At 46.5% G+C, this 14,511-nt stretch overlaps 1 protein-coding gene across 2 annotated transcripts; it reads right to left on the reverse strand.

Annotated features, from left to right (window-relative positions):
- Nucleotides 1-229: 229 nt before the first annotated feature.
- Nucleotides 230-13,331, reverse strand: LOC135522781 (cytoglobin-2-like). Of its 2 annotated transcripts, none has more exons than XM_064949375.1 (3): nt 12,747-13,331; nt 3,267-3,498; nt 230-3,082 (listed from the first exon to the last, which is right to left on the reverse strand). In XM_064949375.1, exons 1-3 carry the CDS (start codon nt 12,902-12,904, stop codon nt 2,882-2,884), a joined length of 591 nt encoding a protein of 196 aa, XP_064805447.1. In that variant the 5' UTR covers nt 12,905-13,331; the 3' UTR covers nt 230-2,881. The 2 variants fall into 2 exon arrangements, with proteins under 2 accessions (XP_064805447.1, XP_064805453.1); XM_064949381.1 differs by having other exon boundaries at nt 230-3,046; nt 12,747-13,326.
- Nucleotides 13,332-14,511: the final 1,180 nt, after the last annotated feature.

A 14,511-nucleotide genomic window follows, 5' to 3' on the forward strand; every position in this document is an offset into this window, starting at 1 on the left:
CACAAACAGATCTGGGACCAGGCTACTTCTCTTAGACGGGCACTTTAAGAGACGAGAATAGAGAACTGAGTAGTATTGACAAACTCTATTTAATTCCTAGGTAATTCTGCATAGTCTTGGATAGTCAACACATATGCTCTCGGCAGATATATATCATACACATTCAAATACATAAAACCTACAGTATATGGTCACACATTCAAAGACAGTCCAAATGCCCTGAAACAAGTGTAGGTAATTATCACTTTATTGATAGTTGTTGATAGTTAATTTCACCAGGTCTGCAAAGGTACACGTCTGTGGGAGGCTGTGCAAACATGCTAAAACAGCACTAAACCACACCCACTGCCCCAGTCAACAAATGTATATAATCATAGTTATATAAAGTATTCCATTCCAAATACATAAACAGATAATTATTGTGTTTTATATATTTAGAAAAATATAAAGTCCAAGCTTCAAAACTCACTGACAAAAAAAACAATTCACAACAAGAAGTCCCAGATGTAGTATATGATGTCTCTGTGTGTGTGTGTGTGTGTGCGTGTGTGTGTGTGTGCGTGTGTGTTCACGAGAGTGTCAGGGAGGAAAACTCTGCAGATGGAGGGTGCGAGCTTACAACTGAAGGGAGAATTTAAAAAATAAATGTAGCCATTTTGTGAATTATGGGTGACGTGTTCAATAAAACAACCTGTCGGGGCGGCTCAAGCCCAACACAAATACTCCTCCACCCCGAGCTACTCAGAGGAACAGAGGAGCCTGACCTCTAACGGGTTTGTACTCAAGATCTGAGATCAAATGTTTTGCTAGCGGTGTGAGACTGGCGAGTGTATTGTTCTGTAGGTGTAATGGGAGAGATAATTTATTATAGACAACAACTTCTACAGTAATCCACCTCATTTCCTCTCATCTACAGCCACTGGTCTCTTGCTGAATGAGTTTGTCATATTGTATTTGCTCAACTTCCTGTGGCGGTTATTTATCAGCCATATAAGCCAACTGTTTATCCTTGATCTTGTAACTTTACTGCTGGCCTCCAAAGGAACAACAAAGGAGAAGGCAGTAGAATATGAATATAATTATATTATTAGCCAAATAGCCATGGTAGCAAAGCAAATAGAGGGACGTTCTCTCTCAGCATTTGGCCAGAGGAAAGTTTGGATGAGAGAGTAGGGGAGATATTTGATGGATGACCACAAGAGGAAGATCGGAGCCCCATTACTTCCTCATTAATGGTAAATGACAAATCTGAGAGGGACCAGAGGAGTTACTATCAGAGACACAGAGGAGATTGGATCTAAACTGACACTCAAAATCCATTTGTAGTGTATTCAGGGGAAAAGTCGGGAGCAGGGCTCCAACTTGTGGCACCGTATTGTACATGCCAACCCAACATGGTTTAAACTGTACCAAAGTGTATAGACCTCTTGGTAGGGTTGTAAGAGTGCTTAGTATATCAGATATGGTCGATATTAATATTTTTTCTTACCCTATTGGTTCAGAGGTGAAAGATACAACGGAACCTTTGAAGTAGCATTAGTGTATTTCCAGAGACCTCCGGAGTCAGTTTCTTAAACCCTTAATGGAGAGTTTAATGAGGAAATGTAAACCAAGTCAATGCTCAGTAAATATTAGCATGTGGGCGGTCAAAGTCAGCAGAGTGGTGTGTGTGTGTGTGTGTGTGTGTGTGTGTGTGTGTGTGTGTGTGTGTGTGTGTGTGTGTGTGTGTGTGTGTGTGTGCTCGTGCTTGCATGCTTATAAAGAGGAGATGGCACCTTAACAGTGGTCTGTCAGCCTGTGGCTCTATCCCATCACTTTGAAATTGTTTCTACATTTAAATAGCCATTTGCCGTATGGACAGGTTGTTAGCAGATGGGTGTGTTTGTATAGTGCATGAGATGGGCATGGAAAGAGACAGGGTGTGTTTGGGAATCCAAAGTGGCATACATTCAGTGAGCAACAAAACTCCCTAAAATGGAGCCCTTAGTTCCCTTGAAAGCATTGGAGATTTACAATACTACAATGAGGGTTGGATGAGGGCATAGAGAATACACACGCTCACTTACTGTACGCTATACAGACAACACCCCAGGGGCTATACAGACAACACCCCAGGGGCTATACAGACAACACCTCCGGGGCTATACAGACAACACCTCCGGGGCTATACAGACAATTCCTCCGGGGCTATACAGACAATTCCTCCGGGGCTATACAGACAATTCCTCCGGGGCTATACAGACAATTCCTCCGGGGCTATACAGACAACTCCTCCGGGGCTATACAGACAACTCCTCCGGGGCTATACAGACAACTCCTCCGGGGCTATACAGACAACACCTCAGGGGCTATACAGACAACACCTCAGGGGCTATACAGACAACACCTCAGGGGCTATACAGACAACACCTCAGGGGCCATACAGACAACACCTCAGGGGCCATACAGACAACACCTCAGGGGCTATACAGACACCTCAGGGGCTATACAGACAACACCTCAGGGGCTTATACAGACAACACCTCAGGGGCTTATACAGACAACACCGCAGGGGCTATATAGAAAATACCTAAGGAGATATACAGACAACATCTCAGGGCTATACAGACAATGCCTCGGGGGCTATACAGACAACATCTCAGGGGCTATACAGACAACATCTCAGGGGCTATACAGACAACATCTCAGGGGCTATACAGACAACATCTCAGGGGCTATACAGACAATGCCTTGGGGGCTATATAGACAACATCTCATGGGCTATACAGTAAAGTACACACAATGAGTCAGCAGGGAGAGGGGAAAGACTCCCTAAAAGTTGAACACAACAAGATATTCTATGAACAGTCTCAGCCCTAAAAATCTCCCCTGCTATCGCCCCTCACACTGCCGAGCTGGAGAGCTGCACCCAGCCAACTTCTGTGTAGGCGCCCGTCACATGCCAGTACACCGCCCCCATCAGTTTGGTCCACACCATTTGCACTTCTGCCGTGAAGAACTCTGGGAAGTCCTCTGAGAACACCTCCAGCATTACACCACACAGGATCTGAGAGATGGAGAAAGGGAGGAAGTGAGATAAACACTGAGGAGAAAGGTGAGAGGAAAAGGAAGGCAAGATGTAAAGAAAAATACAAATTGCCAGATGAAAAAAAGAGAGTAAAAACACCCTCAAAGCCTTTCCAGTTGAAACAGAGCAACGCAACTTCAGTCAAAACCTTTCAGAGGGACGTTATGGACCATTATGGACAGACAAGCCACGCCCTTACCTTAAAGTACATAGGCTCCACCTTGTGTTTGACGGCATGCGCCTTGCCCACCAGAGCCAGAACAGAGGACACTTTCTCTGGGTCGTGGAGGTTCTCCACCACCTTGTTGATGGCGCCCATCACCTGGCGGGCGTGGTGCCTCAGCTGGACACTGCGCTCCATCTCCTCTGGGTCATCCATGTCCTGAAACTGGCTGAAGTACTGCTTGGCCGACGGGAAGTTCACAAAGAACCTGGAGGACAGAAAGAGCAATTACCATTCTTACTCTGTGATTTTCCTGGAACTTCTGGTGTCAAGGTTAATCTATAGCTCTGGGTAGAAGTTAGTGTACTCATTATATCATAGCACCCACAGAACGACCGTGCAATCAAACAATATCAGGGGAAGTCCAAGAAACTGGGTGACAAAAGAGTCCGGGTTAGAGTTCGTGCCGAGCCATGACGGTACAAGCACAACTTATGTGGATATCATCCATGCTGGTTTTCAAATGTTCCAGGACGTTGACATTCTAATTAGACAAGAGCACTCTTATTCGAATGTCCCCGCAATCCACACAGAGCAACCCAGAAGATATCAATATGCCCACAGGCAATCAAATGGTGTCAGTGTAAAAAATGAGGGATGAATAACATGTCAGTTTAGACCCTGGGCAAAAGCCACTGAAATGACTGAAGTTACTGAAATCGGTACTAGTTGTGGAATATGTACGCTTCATAACATTTGTTCGAAGCATTCAAGCTTTAAGATTTCTGAATCATTGAACAGATGCCCTGTGGCCATAAAGTCACATGCGTTACAAAGAAGAATTCTGGAGACATTACTGCTCGTTGTATGTGTGACCTAGAGCTAATGAAAACGACTCAAAGTTGTCCAAATGCACAATGTGCCTCGAGTTGTAATCAGCCTCTTAACACAGCCTCATCTGCATCTCGGTGATTGGGTTTACTTACACTTGTCACGACTTGGGTTTTACGACTCAAGTGTTTACGCCCCTGCGAGTGGAGTGCGCGGCGCACTTCTAATGATTTCTCGTGTCTACTTGGAGAATCTGCTCAGGGCACCCCCAACACGCAGCACGGGGTGATTGGCAGGCGCGAACGGTAAAGTGGTGCTGATGAGGCGAGGAGCGCCAAGATCGTTACGTTTCTTTGAGTGTAATTAGAGGCAGGTGCTGCTGGGGACCGGAGGAGCGAGACTGTTGGCAGTCGATGTTCTGTTCCTCCCGGAGCACTTCACCCGCGGTGACTGTGCGTAGGATGTTTCCTCTGCCTGAATGGCTTGGCATTGATTACGAGCCACATAACAATACCCTTTATCGGCCACACACAGCCGATAAAGGATGCAAAAAAACTCTATGTCATGCGACTGCTTTGTCATCCACAAAAGTGACAGTAGATACCAGCCTCTATGTGAGCCTTGCACGTCCTAAAGTGCTTCTGTCAAGACCTCCCCTCCCTAGTCACAGATACTGTATATCCTGCAGAACGACACACTTGTCCTGAACGGAAAAGAATGGAACATCAAAAGGAAGAGCACCTCTCTGAGGATTACTGGACTTCACACAGAGGGTACTGTGACTGATGTGTGTGCCGTCTATGGACAAGTTTGAACTGCACGTTGTTTTTTAGGGCCGCACAGTAACGCCCATTCTCCAACCACCCTATGCTGAGAGAATGGGGAATGGCCCGGCTTTGTTTTGATTGAGGTCGACAGTTTGTATATCCCCACCACCAAAACTGACCACGTCAGGCCACCTCAATTAGCGTCTGTGCATTTTATCGATAAGACTATACTGAGGTTTCCACAAGCTTACACTGCTCGTACAAGGAGATATACGGGGATATTTTTTTGATTTTTGACTCTGCTCTCACCCTTTCTGGTGAAAGCACAGCATGCTTTATATGTAAACAAATGAACACTTGGAACACACATACACTCTCATGTTGTTTTACCCCTGACCCAATTTGACTCATGTAAGTGCTTTACACTAGTGCGGCTGAATGGGTACGAGGGTTTAGTTATTCAGCGTTGGTTAGGTTTGGCCTCTGGCAGCAGCGCTACACTACACTGCATCCCCGCAGATCCTGTGACAAGCTATGCTATGCTATGCTACGCTAAAGAGGCGCCTGCTTGCCTGTAGCTGTCCCCAAGCCAAGCTCTCCCAGCTGTCGCTGCTTCACTTTGTCTTTGAAACACTTTGTTGTTCCTTGCAGATAAACATGAAAGTCCCTTAGAGCTTTGTGAGGAAAGGACTTTTTCTCTTAGAAGGACTTTTTTTCGTATACCTCGCCAATCCTCTTTAGGGCCTCCTTTATAGGTACAATAGTATTGTGCAATAATATACTGTTAAATATACAAACAGTCTATATTCACTTTCATATCTGCATGTATATTTCTACATCTCGATATCTCTATAATGCAAGACTGTCAAAACATTTGCCCTGAAACCCTAAAACAACCAGAGCCAGAGAGTGAGAGTGGAGTGTCTGGAGTGTCAAAGATGCTCTCACACTGAATCCCCCCAACCTGTCGCTGCATTTCAATGAAGTCATCAACGCAGCACCATTAGTGGTTTGTTAGTCACATTTGAATTACTCTTGAAGGGTTCTTTTCGGGAAGACAACACGCTTTTGAGTACTGAGAGAAACAACCTTGACTAACTTGAGCGAGCATCAGACACAGCACAGAGGGATGGTTTCCCTTTATGGTCATTCAAAGCACTTCATGAAATCAAATCAAGTCTCGACTCCTCAGTCCTCAAGACGGACCACTTTGGAGAACTCCATATCCATCACGTTAGTATCAGAAGCATCCAGTCACAGCCTAGTACTATTTTTCTGATGTTTGGTGATTTCATTGAGCTGCCATTTTTTTTACAGTACTCGAGATGGCCGGAGGTGGTCTCCTCACGGGTGAAATTGCATTTGTGCGCATTGATGATGACATTAGCCCAGGCTAATTGTCACTGTCTATTATTTCCAACCATCCAAGCAGAAGGATAGAAATGCAGATAGCTAAGCATTCGCATGGCGAACCATGGAAGTCAACCGAACCGTGGAAGGCTTTGACCCAGTATCCATCCACTCTTCAACGTGCTTTCAGGATAGCTATTAGACCATTATCCATTCCACACAGATGACCTGCTTACTCGGGCCATCTGCTTGTTAATAGGAGCAGGCCAATTAGTGGGTACAGTGATGTCTCCGTTTCCCTGAATCGGAGGGATGTTAGGGAGTGTGACATAGAGTACCAGTCAAAAGCCTGGACACACCTACTCATTCAAGGGTTTTTCTTTATTTGTACTATTTTCTACATTGTAGAATAATAGTGAAGACATCAGAACTATGAAATAACACATATGGAATCATGTAGTAACCAAAAAAGTTTTAAATAAATCCAAATATATTTTTGATTTGAGATTCTTCAAAGTAGCCACCCTTTGCCTTGATGACAGCTTTGCACACTCTTGGCATTCTCTTGGCAATCTCTCAACCAGTTTCACCTGGAATGCTTCTCCCACATATGCTGAGCACTTGTTGGCTGCTTTTCCTTCACTCTGCGGTCCAACTCATCCCAAACCATCTCAATTCGTTGAGGTCGGGTGATTGTGGAGGCCAGGTCATCTGATGCAGGACTCCATAACTCTCCTTCTTGGTCAAATAGCCCTTACACAGCTTTGAGGTGTGTTGGGTCATTGTCCTGTTGAAATACAAATGATAGTCCCACAAAGAGAAAAACAGATGGGATGGCTTATTGCTCCAGAATACTGTGCTAGCTATGCTGATTAAGTGTGCCTTCAAATCAAATCAAAGTGTGTTTGTCACATGCGCCAAATACAACCGGTGTAGACCTTACAGTGAAATGCTTACTTACAGGCTCTAACCAATAGCGCAAAAATGTATTAGGGAAACAATAGGTAAGTAAAGAAATAAAACAACAGTAAAAAGACAGTGAAAAATAACAGTAACGAGGCTAATATACAGTAGCGAGGCTATAAAAGTAGCAAGGCTACATACAGACACCGGTTAGTCAGGCTGATTGAGGTTGGTGACTATGCATATATGATAAACAGAGAGTAGTAGCAGCGTAAAAAGAGGGGTTGGGGGGGGGCACACAATGCAAATAGTCCGGGTAGCCATTTGATTAGTCTTCTGGCTTGGGAGTAAAAACTGTTAAGCCTTTTTGTCCTAGACTTGGCATTCCGGTACCGCTTGCCATGCAGTAGTGGAGAGAACAGCGTATGACTGGGGTGGCTGGGGTGGCCTTCCTCTGACACCGCCTGGTGTAGAGGTCCTGGATGGCAGACAGCGTAGCCCCAGTGATGTACTGAGCCGTACGCACTACCCTATGTAGTTCCTTGCGGTCGGAGGCCGAGCAATTGCCGTACCAGGCAGTGATGCAACAGTCAGGATGCTCTCGATGTTGCAGCTGTAGAACCTTTTGAGGATCTCAGGACCCATGCCTAATCTTTTTAGTTTCCTGAGGGAGAAAAGGCTATGTCATGCCCTCTTCACAACTGTCTTGGTGTGTTTGTACCATTCTAGTTTGTTGTTGATGTGGACACCAAGGAACTTGAAGTTCTCAACCTGCTCCACTACAGCCCCATCGATGAGAATGGGGGTGTGCTCAGTCCTCCTTTTCCTGTAGTCCACAATCATATCCTTAGTCTTGGTTATGTTGAGAGATAGGTTGTTATTCTTGCACCACCTGGCCAGGTCTCTGACCTCCTCCCTATAGGCTGTCTCGTCGTTGTCGGTGATCAGGCCTACCACTGTTGTGTCATCTGCAAACTGATGGTGTTGGAGTCGTGCCTGGTCATGCAGTCGTGGGTCAACAGGGAGTACAGAAGGGGACTGAGCACGCACCCCTGGGGAGCTCCAGTGTTGAGGATCAGCGTGGCAGATGTGTTGCTACCTACCCTCACCACCTGCGTGAGGCCCATCAGAAAGTCCAGGATCCAGTTGCAGAGGGAGGTATTTAGTCTCAGGATCCTTGGCTTAGTGATGAGCTTTGAGGGTACTATGGTGTTGAACGCTGAACTGTAGTCAATGAATAGCATTCCCACATAAGTGTTCCTTTTGTCCAGGTGGGAAAGGGCAGTGTGGAGAGCAATAGAGATGGCATCATCTGTGGATCTGTTGGGGCGGTATGCAAATTGGAGTGGGTCTAGAGTTTCTGGGAAAATGGTGTTGATGTGAGCCATTACCAGCATTTCAAAGCATGGCTACGGACATGAGTGCTATGGGTCTGTAGTCATTTAGGAAGGTTGCCTTTGTGTTCTTGGGCACAGGGACTATGGTGGTCAGCTTGAAACATGTTGGTATTACAGACTCAATCAGGGACATGTTGGTGAAGACACCTGCCAGTTGGTCAGCACATGCCCGGAGCACACGTCCTGGTAATCCGTCTGGCCCAGCAGCCTTGTGTATGTTGACCTGTTTAGAGGTCTTACTCACGTCGGCTACGGAGAGAGTGATCACACAGAATTTTTTATCATTCACTGAGAGTGTCACCAGCAAAGCACCCCCACACCATCACACCTCCTCCACCATGCTTTACGGTGGGAACCACACATGCAGAGATCATCCGTTCACCTACTCTGCGTTTAACAAAGAAAGACACAGCGGTTGGAAGCAGAAATCTCAAATTTGGACTCATCAGGCCAAAGGACAGGTTTCTCATGCAAGTATATTCTTCTTGGGCCTCCTGGGTGGCGCAGTGGTTAACTTCTTGAAACTCCCCATCCCGGATCCGGGATCGTGACTAAAGCCTCAGGCTCATTAGCATAACGCAACATTAACGATTTCTGAAAATCGCAAATAAAATGAAAATAATGCGCCTGCTCTCAAGCTTAGCCTTTTCTTAACAACACTGTCATCTCAGATTTTCAAAATATGCTTTTGAACCATAGCAATTGACTAATTTGTGTAAGAGTATGCTAAGCTAGCTTAGCATTTTGAGTAGCATTTAGCACGCAACATTTTCACAAAAACCAGATAACCAAATAAATAAAATCATTTACCTTTGAAGAGCTTCGGATGTTTTCAATGAGGAGACTCTCAGTTACATACCAAATGCGCAGTTTTTCCTGAAAGCGTCTGTGTGTAGGAGAAATCGCTCCGTTTTGTACATCACATTTGGCTACCGAAACGAACCGAAAATTCAATCACCTACAACGTCAAACTTTTTCCGAATTAACTCCATAATATCGACCGAAACATGGCAAACGTTGTTTGGAATCAATCCTCAAGGTGTTTTTTCACATATCTCTTCATTGATATATCATTCGTGGAAGCCTGCATTCTTCTCTAAATTCCATGGAAAAATACTTGCAGCTGACTTTTGCGCACCAATTTCGGCGCAGGACACCGGGCGGACACCTGGTAAATGTGGTCTCTTATGGTCAATCTTCCAATGATATGCCTACAAATACGTCACAATGCTGCAGACACCTTGGGGAAACGACAGAAAGGGCAGACTTACTCCTCTCGCATTCACAGCCATATAAGGAGACAATGGAAAACAGAGCCTCAAAAATCCTGCTCATTTCCTGGATGCCGTCTCATCTTGGTTTTGCCTGAAGCTCACGTTCTAGGGCACGCACAGAAAATATCTTTGCAGTTCTGGAAACGTCAGAGTGTTTTCTTTCCAAAGCTACCAATTATATGCATAGTCGAGCATCTTTTTGTGACAAAATATCTTGTTTAAAACGGGAACGTTTTTCATCCAAAAATGAAATTGCGCCCCTAGAGTTTCAACAGGTTAAGGGCACTGTACTGCAGCGCCAGCTGTGCCATCAGAGACTCTGGGTTCGTGCCCAGGCTCTGTCGTAACCGGCCGCGACCGGAGGTCCATGGGGCGACGCACAATTGGCCTAGCGTCGTCCGGGTTAGGGAGGGCTTGGTCGGTAGGGATGTCCTTGTCTCATCGCGCACCAGCGACTCCTGTGGCGGGCTGGGCACAGTGCGCGCTAACTAAGGTTGCCAGGTGCACGGTGTTTCCTCCGACACATTGGTGCGGCTGGCTTCCGGGTTGGATGTGCGCTGTGTTAAGAAGCAGTGCGGCTAGGTTGGGTTGTGTATCGGAGGACGCATGACTTTCAACCTTCGTCTCTCCCGAGCCCGTACGGGAGTTGTAGCGATGAGACAAGATAGTAGCTACTAAACAATTGGACACCACGAAATTGGGGAGAAAAAGGGGTAAAAAAAAAAGTATATTCTTCTTGTTTTGCGTCCTTTAGTACTGTTTTTTTACTGTTTTTTGCAGCAATTTGAACAGCTAATGTTAAGATGTGTCTGTTACTTGAACTCTGTGAAGCATTTATTTGGGATGCAACTTCAGAGGCTGGTAACTCTAATGAACTTATCCTCTGCAGCAGATACAACTCTGGATTTTTCTTTCCTGTGGCGGTCCTCATGAGAGCCAGTTTCATCATAGCTCTTGATGGTTTTCGCGATAAAAGTTGTTCAAATGTATTGATGGACGGTCATTTTTCTTTGCTTATTTGATGGGTTCTTGCCATAATATGAACTTGGTCTTTTAAACAAATAGGGCCATCTTCTGTATACAACCCCTACCTTGTCACAACACAACGGATTGGCTCAAATGCATTAAGGAAATTAACTTTCACAAGGTACACCTGTTAATTGAAATGCATTCCAGGTGACTACCTCATGAAGCTGGTTGAGAGAATGCCAGGTGTGTGCAAAGCTGTCTGTCATCAAGGCAAAGGGTGGCTACTTTGAAGAATCTCAAATATATTTTGATTTGTTTAACACTTTTTTGGTTACTACATGATTCCATATGTGTTATTTCATAGTTGTGATGTCTTCACTATTATTATACAATGTAGAAAATAATAAAAAATAAAGAAAAACCCTTGAATGAGTAGGTGTGTCCAAACTTTTGACTGGTACTGTAGGTGCAGTCGAGAGGCTTTGCACTCAGTAGGATTATCAGACCCAGCAGAGCATTCAAGCCTGGGCATGTCAAGAGAGCCTGTGATCTTGTTGTCAAGGGACAGAGAGAAGTGAAAGATGGAAAGAAAGAAAGCGACATAAGGAATAGAGAATGGGAGGGAGACGGATAGTGAGAAAGAAAGTGAGGGAGGGAGAGAGAAGAACAGAGACGGAGAATGAGCGAGAGACCGAGAGGGAGAGTCTAGAGAGACAGTTTAGTGCCAAAGCTTGTTGCTGTTACCCACAGATAAGAACGACACACACGCACGCACGCACACACACACACACAGAGACAACTCTACACACTCTCTGCCCTCAGAGCTTTCCCTAAGGGACTATCTTGTCGCTCCGACCCAAAATCAGAGCACATCACTGCCTTAGCGGCGCCCTACTGTCCGTTTTAACGAGCCCTCTCGGCGTTCCATGTGGAACACTGAGACAACACTGGAACAACACTGAGACAACACTGGGACAACACTGAGACAATACTGGGACAACACTGAGACAATACTGGGACAACACTGAGACAATACTGGGACAACACTGAGACAACACTGGGACAACACTGAGACAACACTGGGACAAAAGTCAAATGCATCCCTGCTCAATCAGACAGTGACTCTTTCTTCAGATGCAGAGCCTCAGCATTAAGACCAACACAGACATACAAACAAAGTGACAGACAACTTGTAATATTAGAATTCAATAAATAGAGAATAATAAGCAGTCATCCAGGTGCCACAGAAAGGTACCTGCTAAACTGGTGCTTCAAGTTTAGAGTGAAAATGTGACAGGTAAAAGATGTGAAATAGGTGTAAAGCACCAACTGAACAGCTAGAACAGGAATGTCTGCCTCAGACAGGAGGACATTTAAGCAGAAACATGTGCTCTCCCTCAATTATCGCGTCTTACAATAATAGTCTGTGGAATGAAGAGGGCTTCGGAGAAATTGCTTTTTTTAATGAGGACAGAAGTGAGTGAATGAGAGCAGAATAGTCTATGTGTGTGTGTGGTCCAGAGCCTGCTGTGGGCTTTCATAGAAATGCATGATCCCCCTCCAATCTGCACGTATCTATGGAAAACACACGTCCAGCGGTGCTCAGCTGCAGGAAACATCAGTGGAAATCTGTGTCTGTATGTTGGTCGAGTCTAGTCCCCATTAACCCCATTCACCCTCCACTCACAACTTCTTTGCCCAAACTTTTCTATGCCTGATAAGATGCTGTACAGAACGAACGCCATTTTTCAATTGTACTCCACTAAATTTGCAGACCACCCCATGCCATCCGGCCCCACCAGCTACACAAACCTTATGAGGACCCCCTGGTACTTCACGTACCTTTTGGGGACCTCCAGCCTCAACACTATGAGGACTCTAAGCCCCACGTACTCAATGAGGAACATCAGCCCTATATGTTCCTTAGGAGGACATCCAGCCCCACCACAATGGCGACCAACAGCCCCATCATTATGGAGACCAACAGCCCCACCACTATGAGGACGCACCCACCTGACCACATACCTTATGAGGACCGACACGCCCACGTCCTCGCAGTTCTCGTAGACGTGTACCCAGGTGTTCTGGATGATCTCCCGCTCGGCATCGGTCAGCGGCTCGGCCCGCTCCGGCCGCTCCCCGCGCTCCATCGTCTCTCCTCCTACGTCTCTCGGCGACTCCATCCGAGACGACCTCCGCCGCAGCAGCTCGGAGGCTCCCGCCAGCAGCGAGCGGGGGAGGTAGGGAGCGAGGGAGGGGGGGAGGGAGAGCTGTGAACCCACGGCGACGGAGACGGAGGGATGGAGGAGACAGACGGAGCAGCCTTGTACGCTACCCACCCCCCACCCAAACCACCCCTCTCTCCCTTTGCTCTCCTCTCCTCCAAAACTTGTCCTCCACTGTTAATACCACTTATTTTTTTATTCCCCTCACTCTTTCTCTCTTCGTCCGTTTCTTTGTTTCTTTCCTTCTCTGGTAAGGGAGCTGTCTTCTCTCTGAACTTCTGTGTTTGTGAGGACCTGATGGAATGGCGGAGGGAGTGGGAGAGAGAGGTGGAGAGAAAAGAGAGGGGGTGGGGAGAGATAGAGAGAGGGGTGGAGAGAAAAGAGAGGGGGTGGGGAGAGATAGAGAGAGGGGGTAGAATAGAGAGCATCTAGGATCTCTGTATTGTCCCCCCGCCTCCCTCTCAGACACTCTCCTATCTCTCCCTCCTTCCCCCTCTTTCTCTCTCTCTTGCTTTCATTTTGTCTACCTAATGTGAGCAGACACGCAAACACACGCACACGCACGCACGCACGCACGCACGCACGCACACACACACACACACACACACACACACACACACACACACACATATATGTATGCACACACATGCACGCGCGTGCACACACATACACACGCACACACTCCTCACAACTGTTTTTATAGAGTGATTTCTCTGTCTCCATCCCTGGGAGGGCACAGAGAGACACGCAGACAAACAAGTGAGAGGAGAGTGTATGTGCGTGTGTGCACGCGCTTGCATGTTTGTGCATACGCGTGTGTGTGTGTGTGCGTGCGTGTGTTTGCATGTCTGCGCACATTAGGTAGACAAAATTAAAGAGAGAAAGAGAGGGGAGAGATAGGAGAGTGTGTGAGAGGGAGGCGGGGGGACAATACAGACATCCTAGATGCTCTCTATTCTACCCCCTCTCTCCATCTCTCCCCACCCCCTCTCTTTTCTCTCCACCCCTCTCTCTCCCACTCCCTCCTCCATTCCATCAGGTCCTGACAAACACAGCAGTTCAGAGAGAAGACAGCTCCCTTACCAGAGAAGGAAAGAAACAAAGACATGGAGAAAGAGAGAAAGAGTGTGTGTGTGCGTGCATGGTGGGGTTCTGTGTCGTCTCATGAGAGAGCTTGTATAGACTGTGACAGAAAAAGCTATAGGAAGCCTCTGTCTTTCCACAGACTCTCACAGGACATTGTGCCTGACAGTTTGACAGGTAAAGGAGATCGAAGAGAGAGAGCGAGAGAGAGCGAGAGAGAGAGAGAGAGAGAGAGAGAGAGAGAGAGAGAGAGAGAGAGAGAGAGAGAGAGAGAGAGAGAGAGAGAGAGAGAGAGAGAGAGAGAGAGAGAGAGAGAGAGAGAGAGAGAGAGAGAGAGAGAGAGAGAGAGAGAGAGAGAGAGAGAGAGAGAGAGAGAGAGAGAGAGAGAGAGAGAGAGAGAGAGAGAGAGAGAGAGAGAGAGAGAGAGAGAGAGAGAGAGAGAGAGAGAGAGAGAGAGAGAGAGAGAGAGAGAGAGAGAGAGA

The sequence above is a fragment of the Oncorhynchus masou genome, chromosome 4, assembly GCF_036934945.1.
Source record: "Oncorhynchus masou masou isolate Uvic2021 chromosome 4, UVic_Omas_1.1, whole genome shotgun sequence".
Classification (NCBI taxonomy): Eukaryota; Metazoa; Chordata; class Actinopteri; order Salmoniformes; family Salmonidae; genus Oncorhynchus; species Oncorhynchus masou.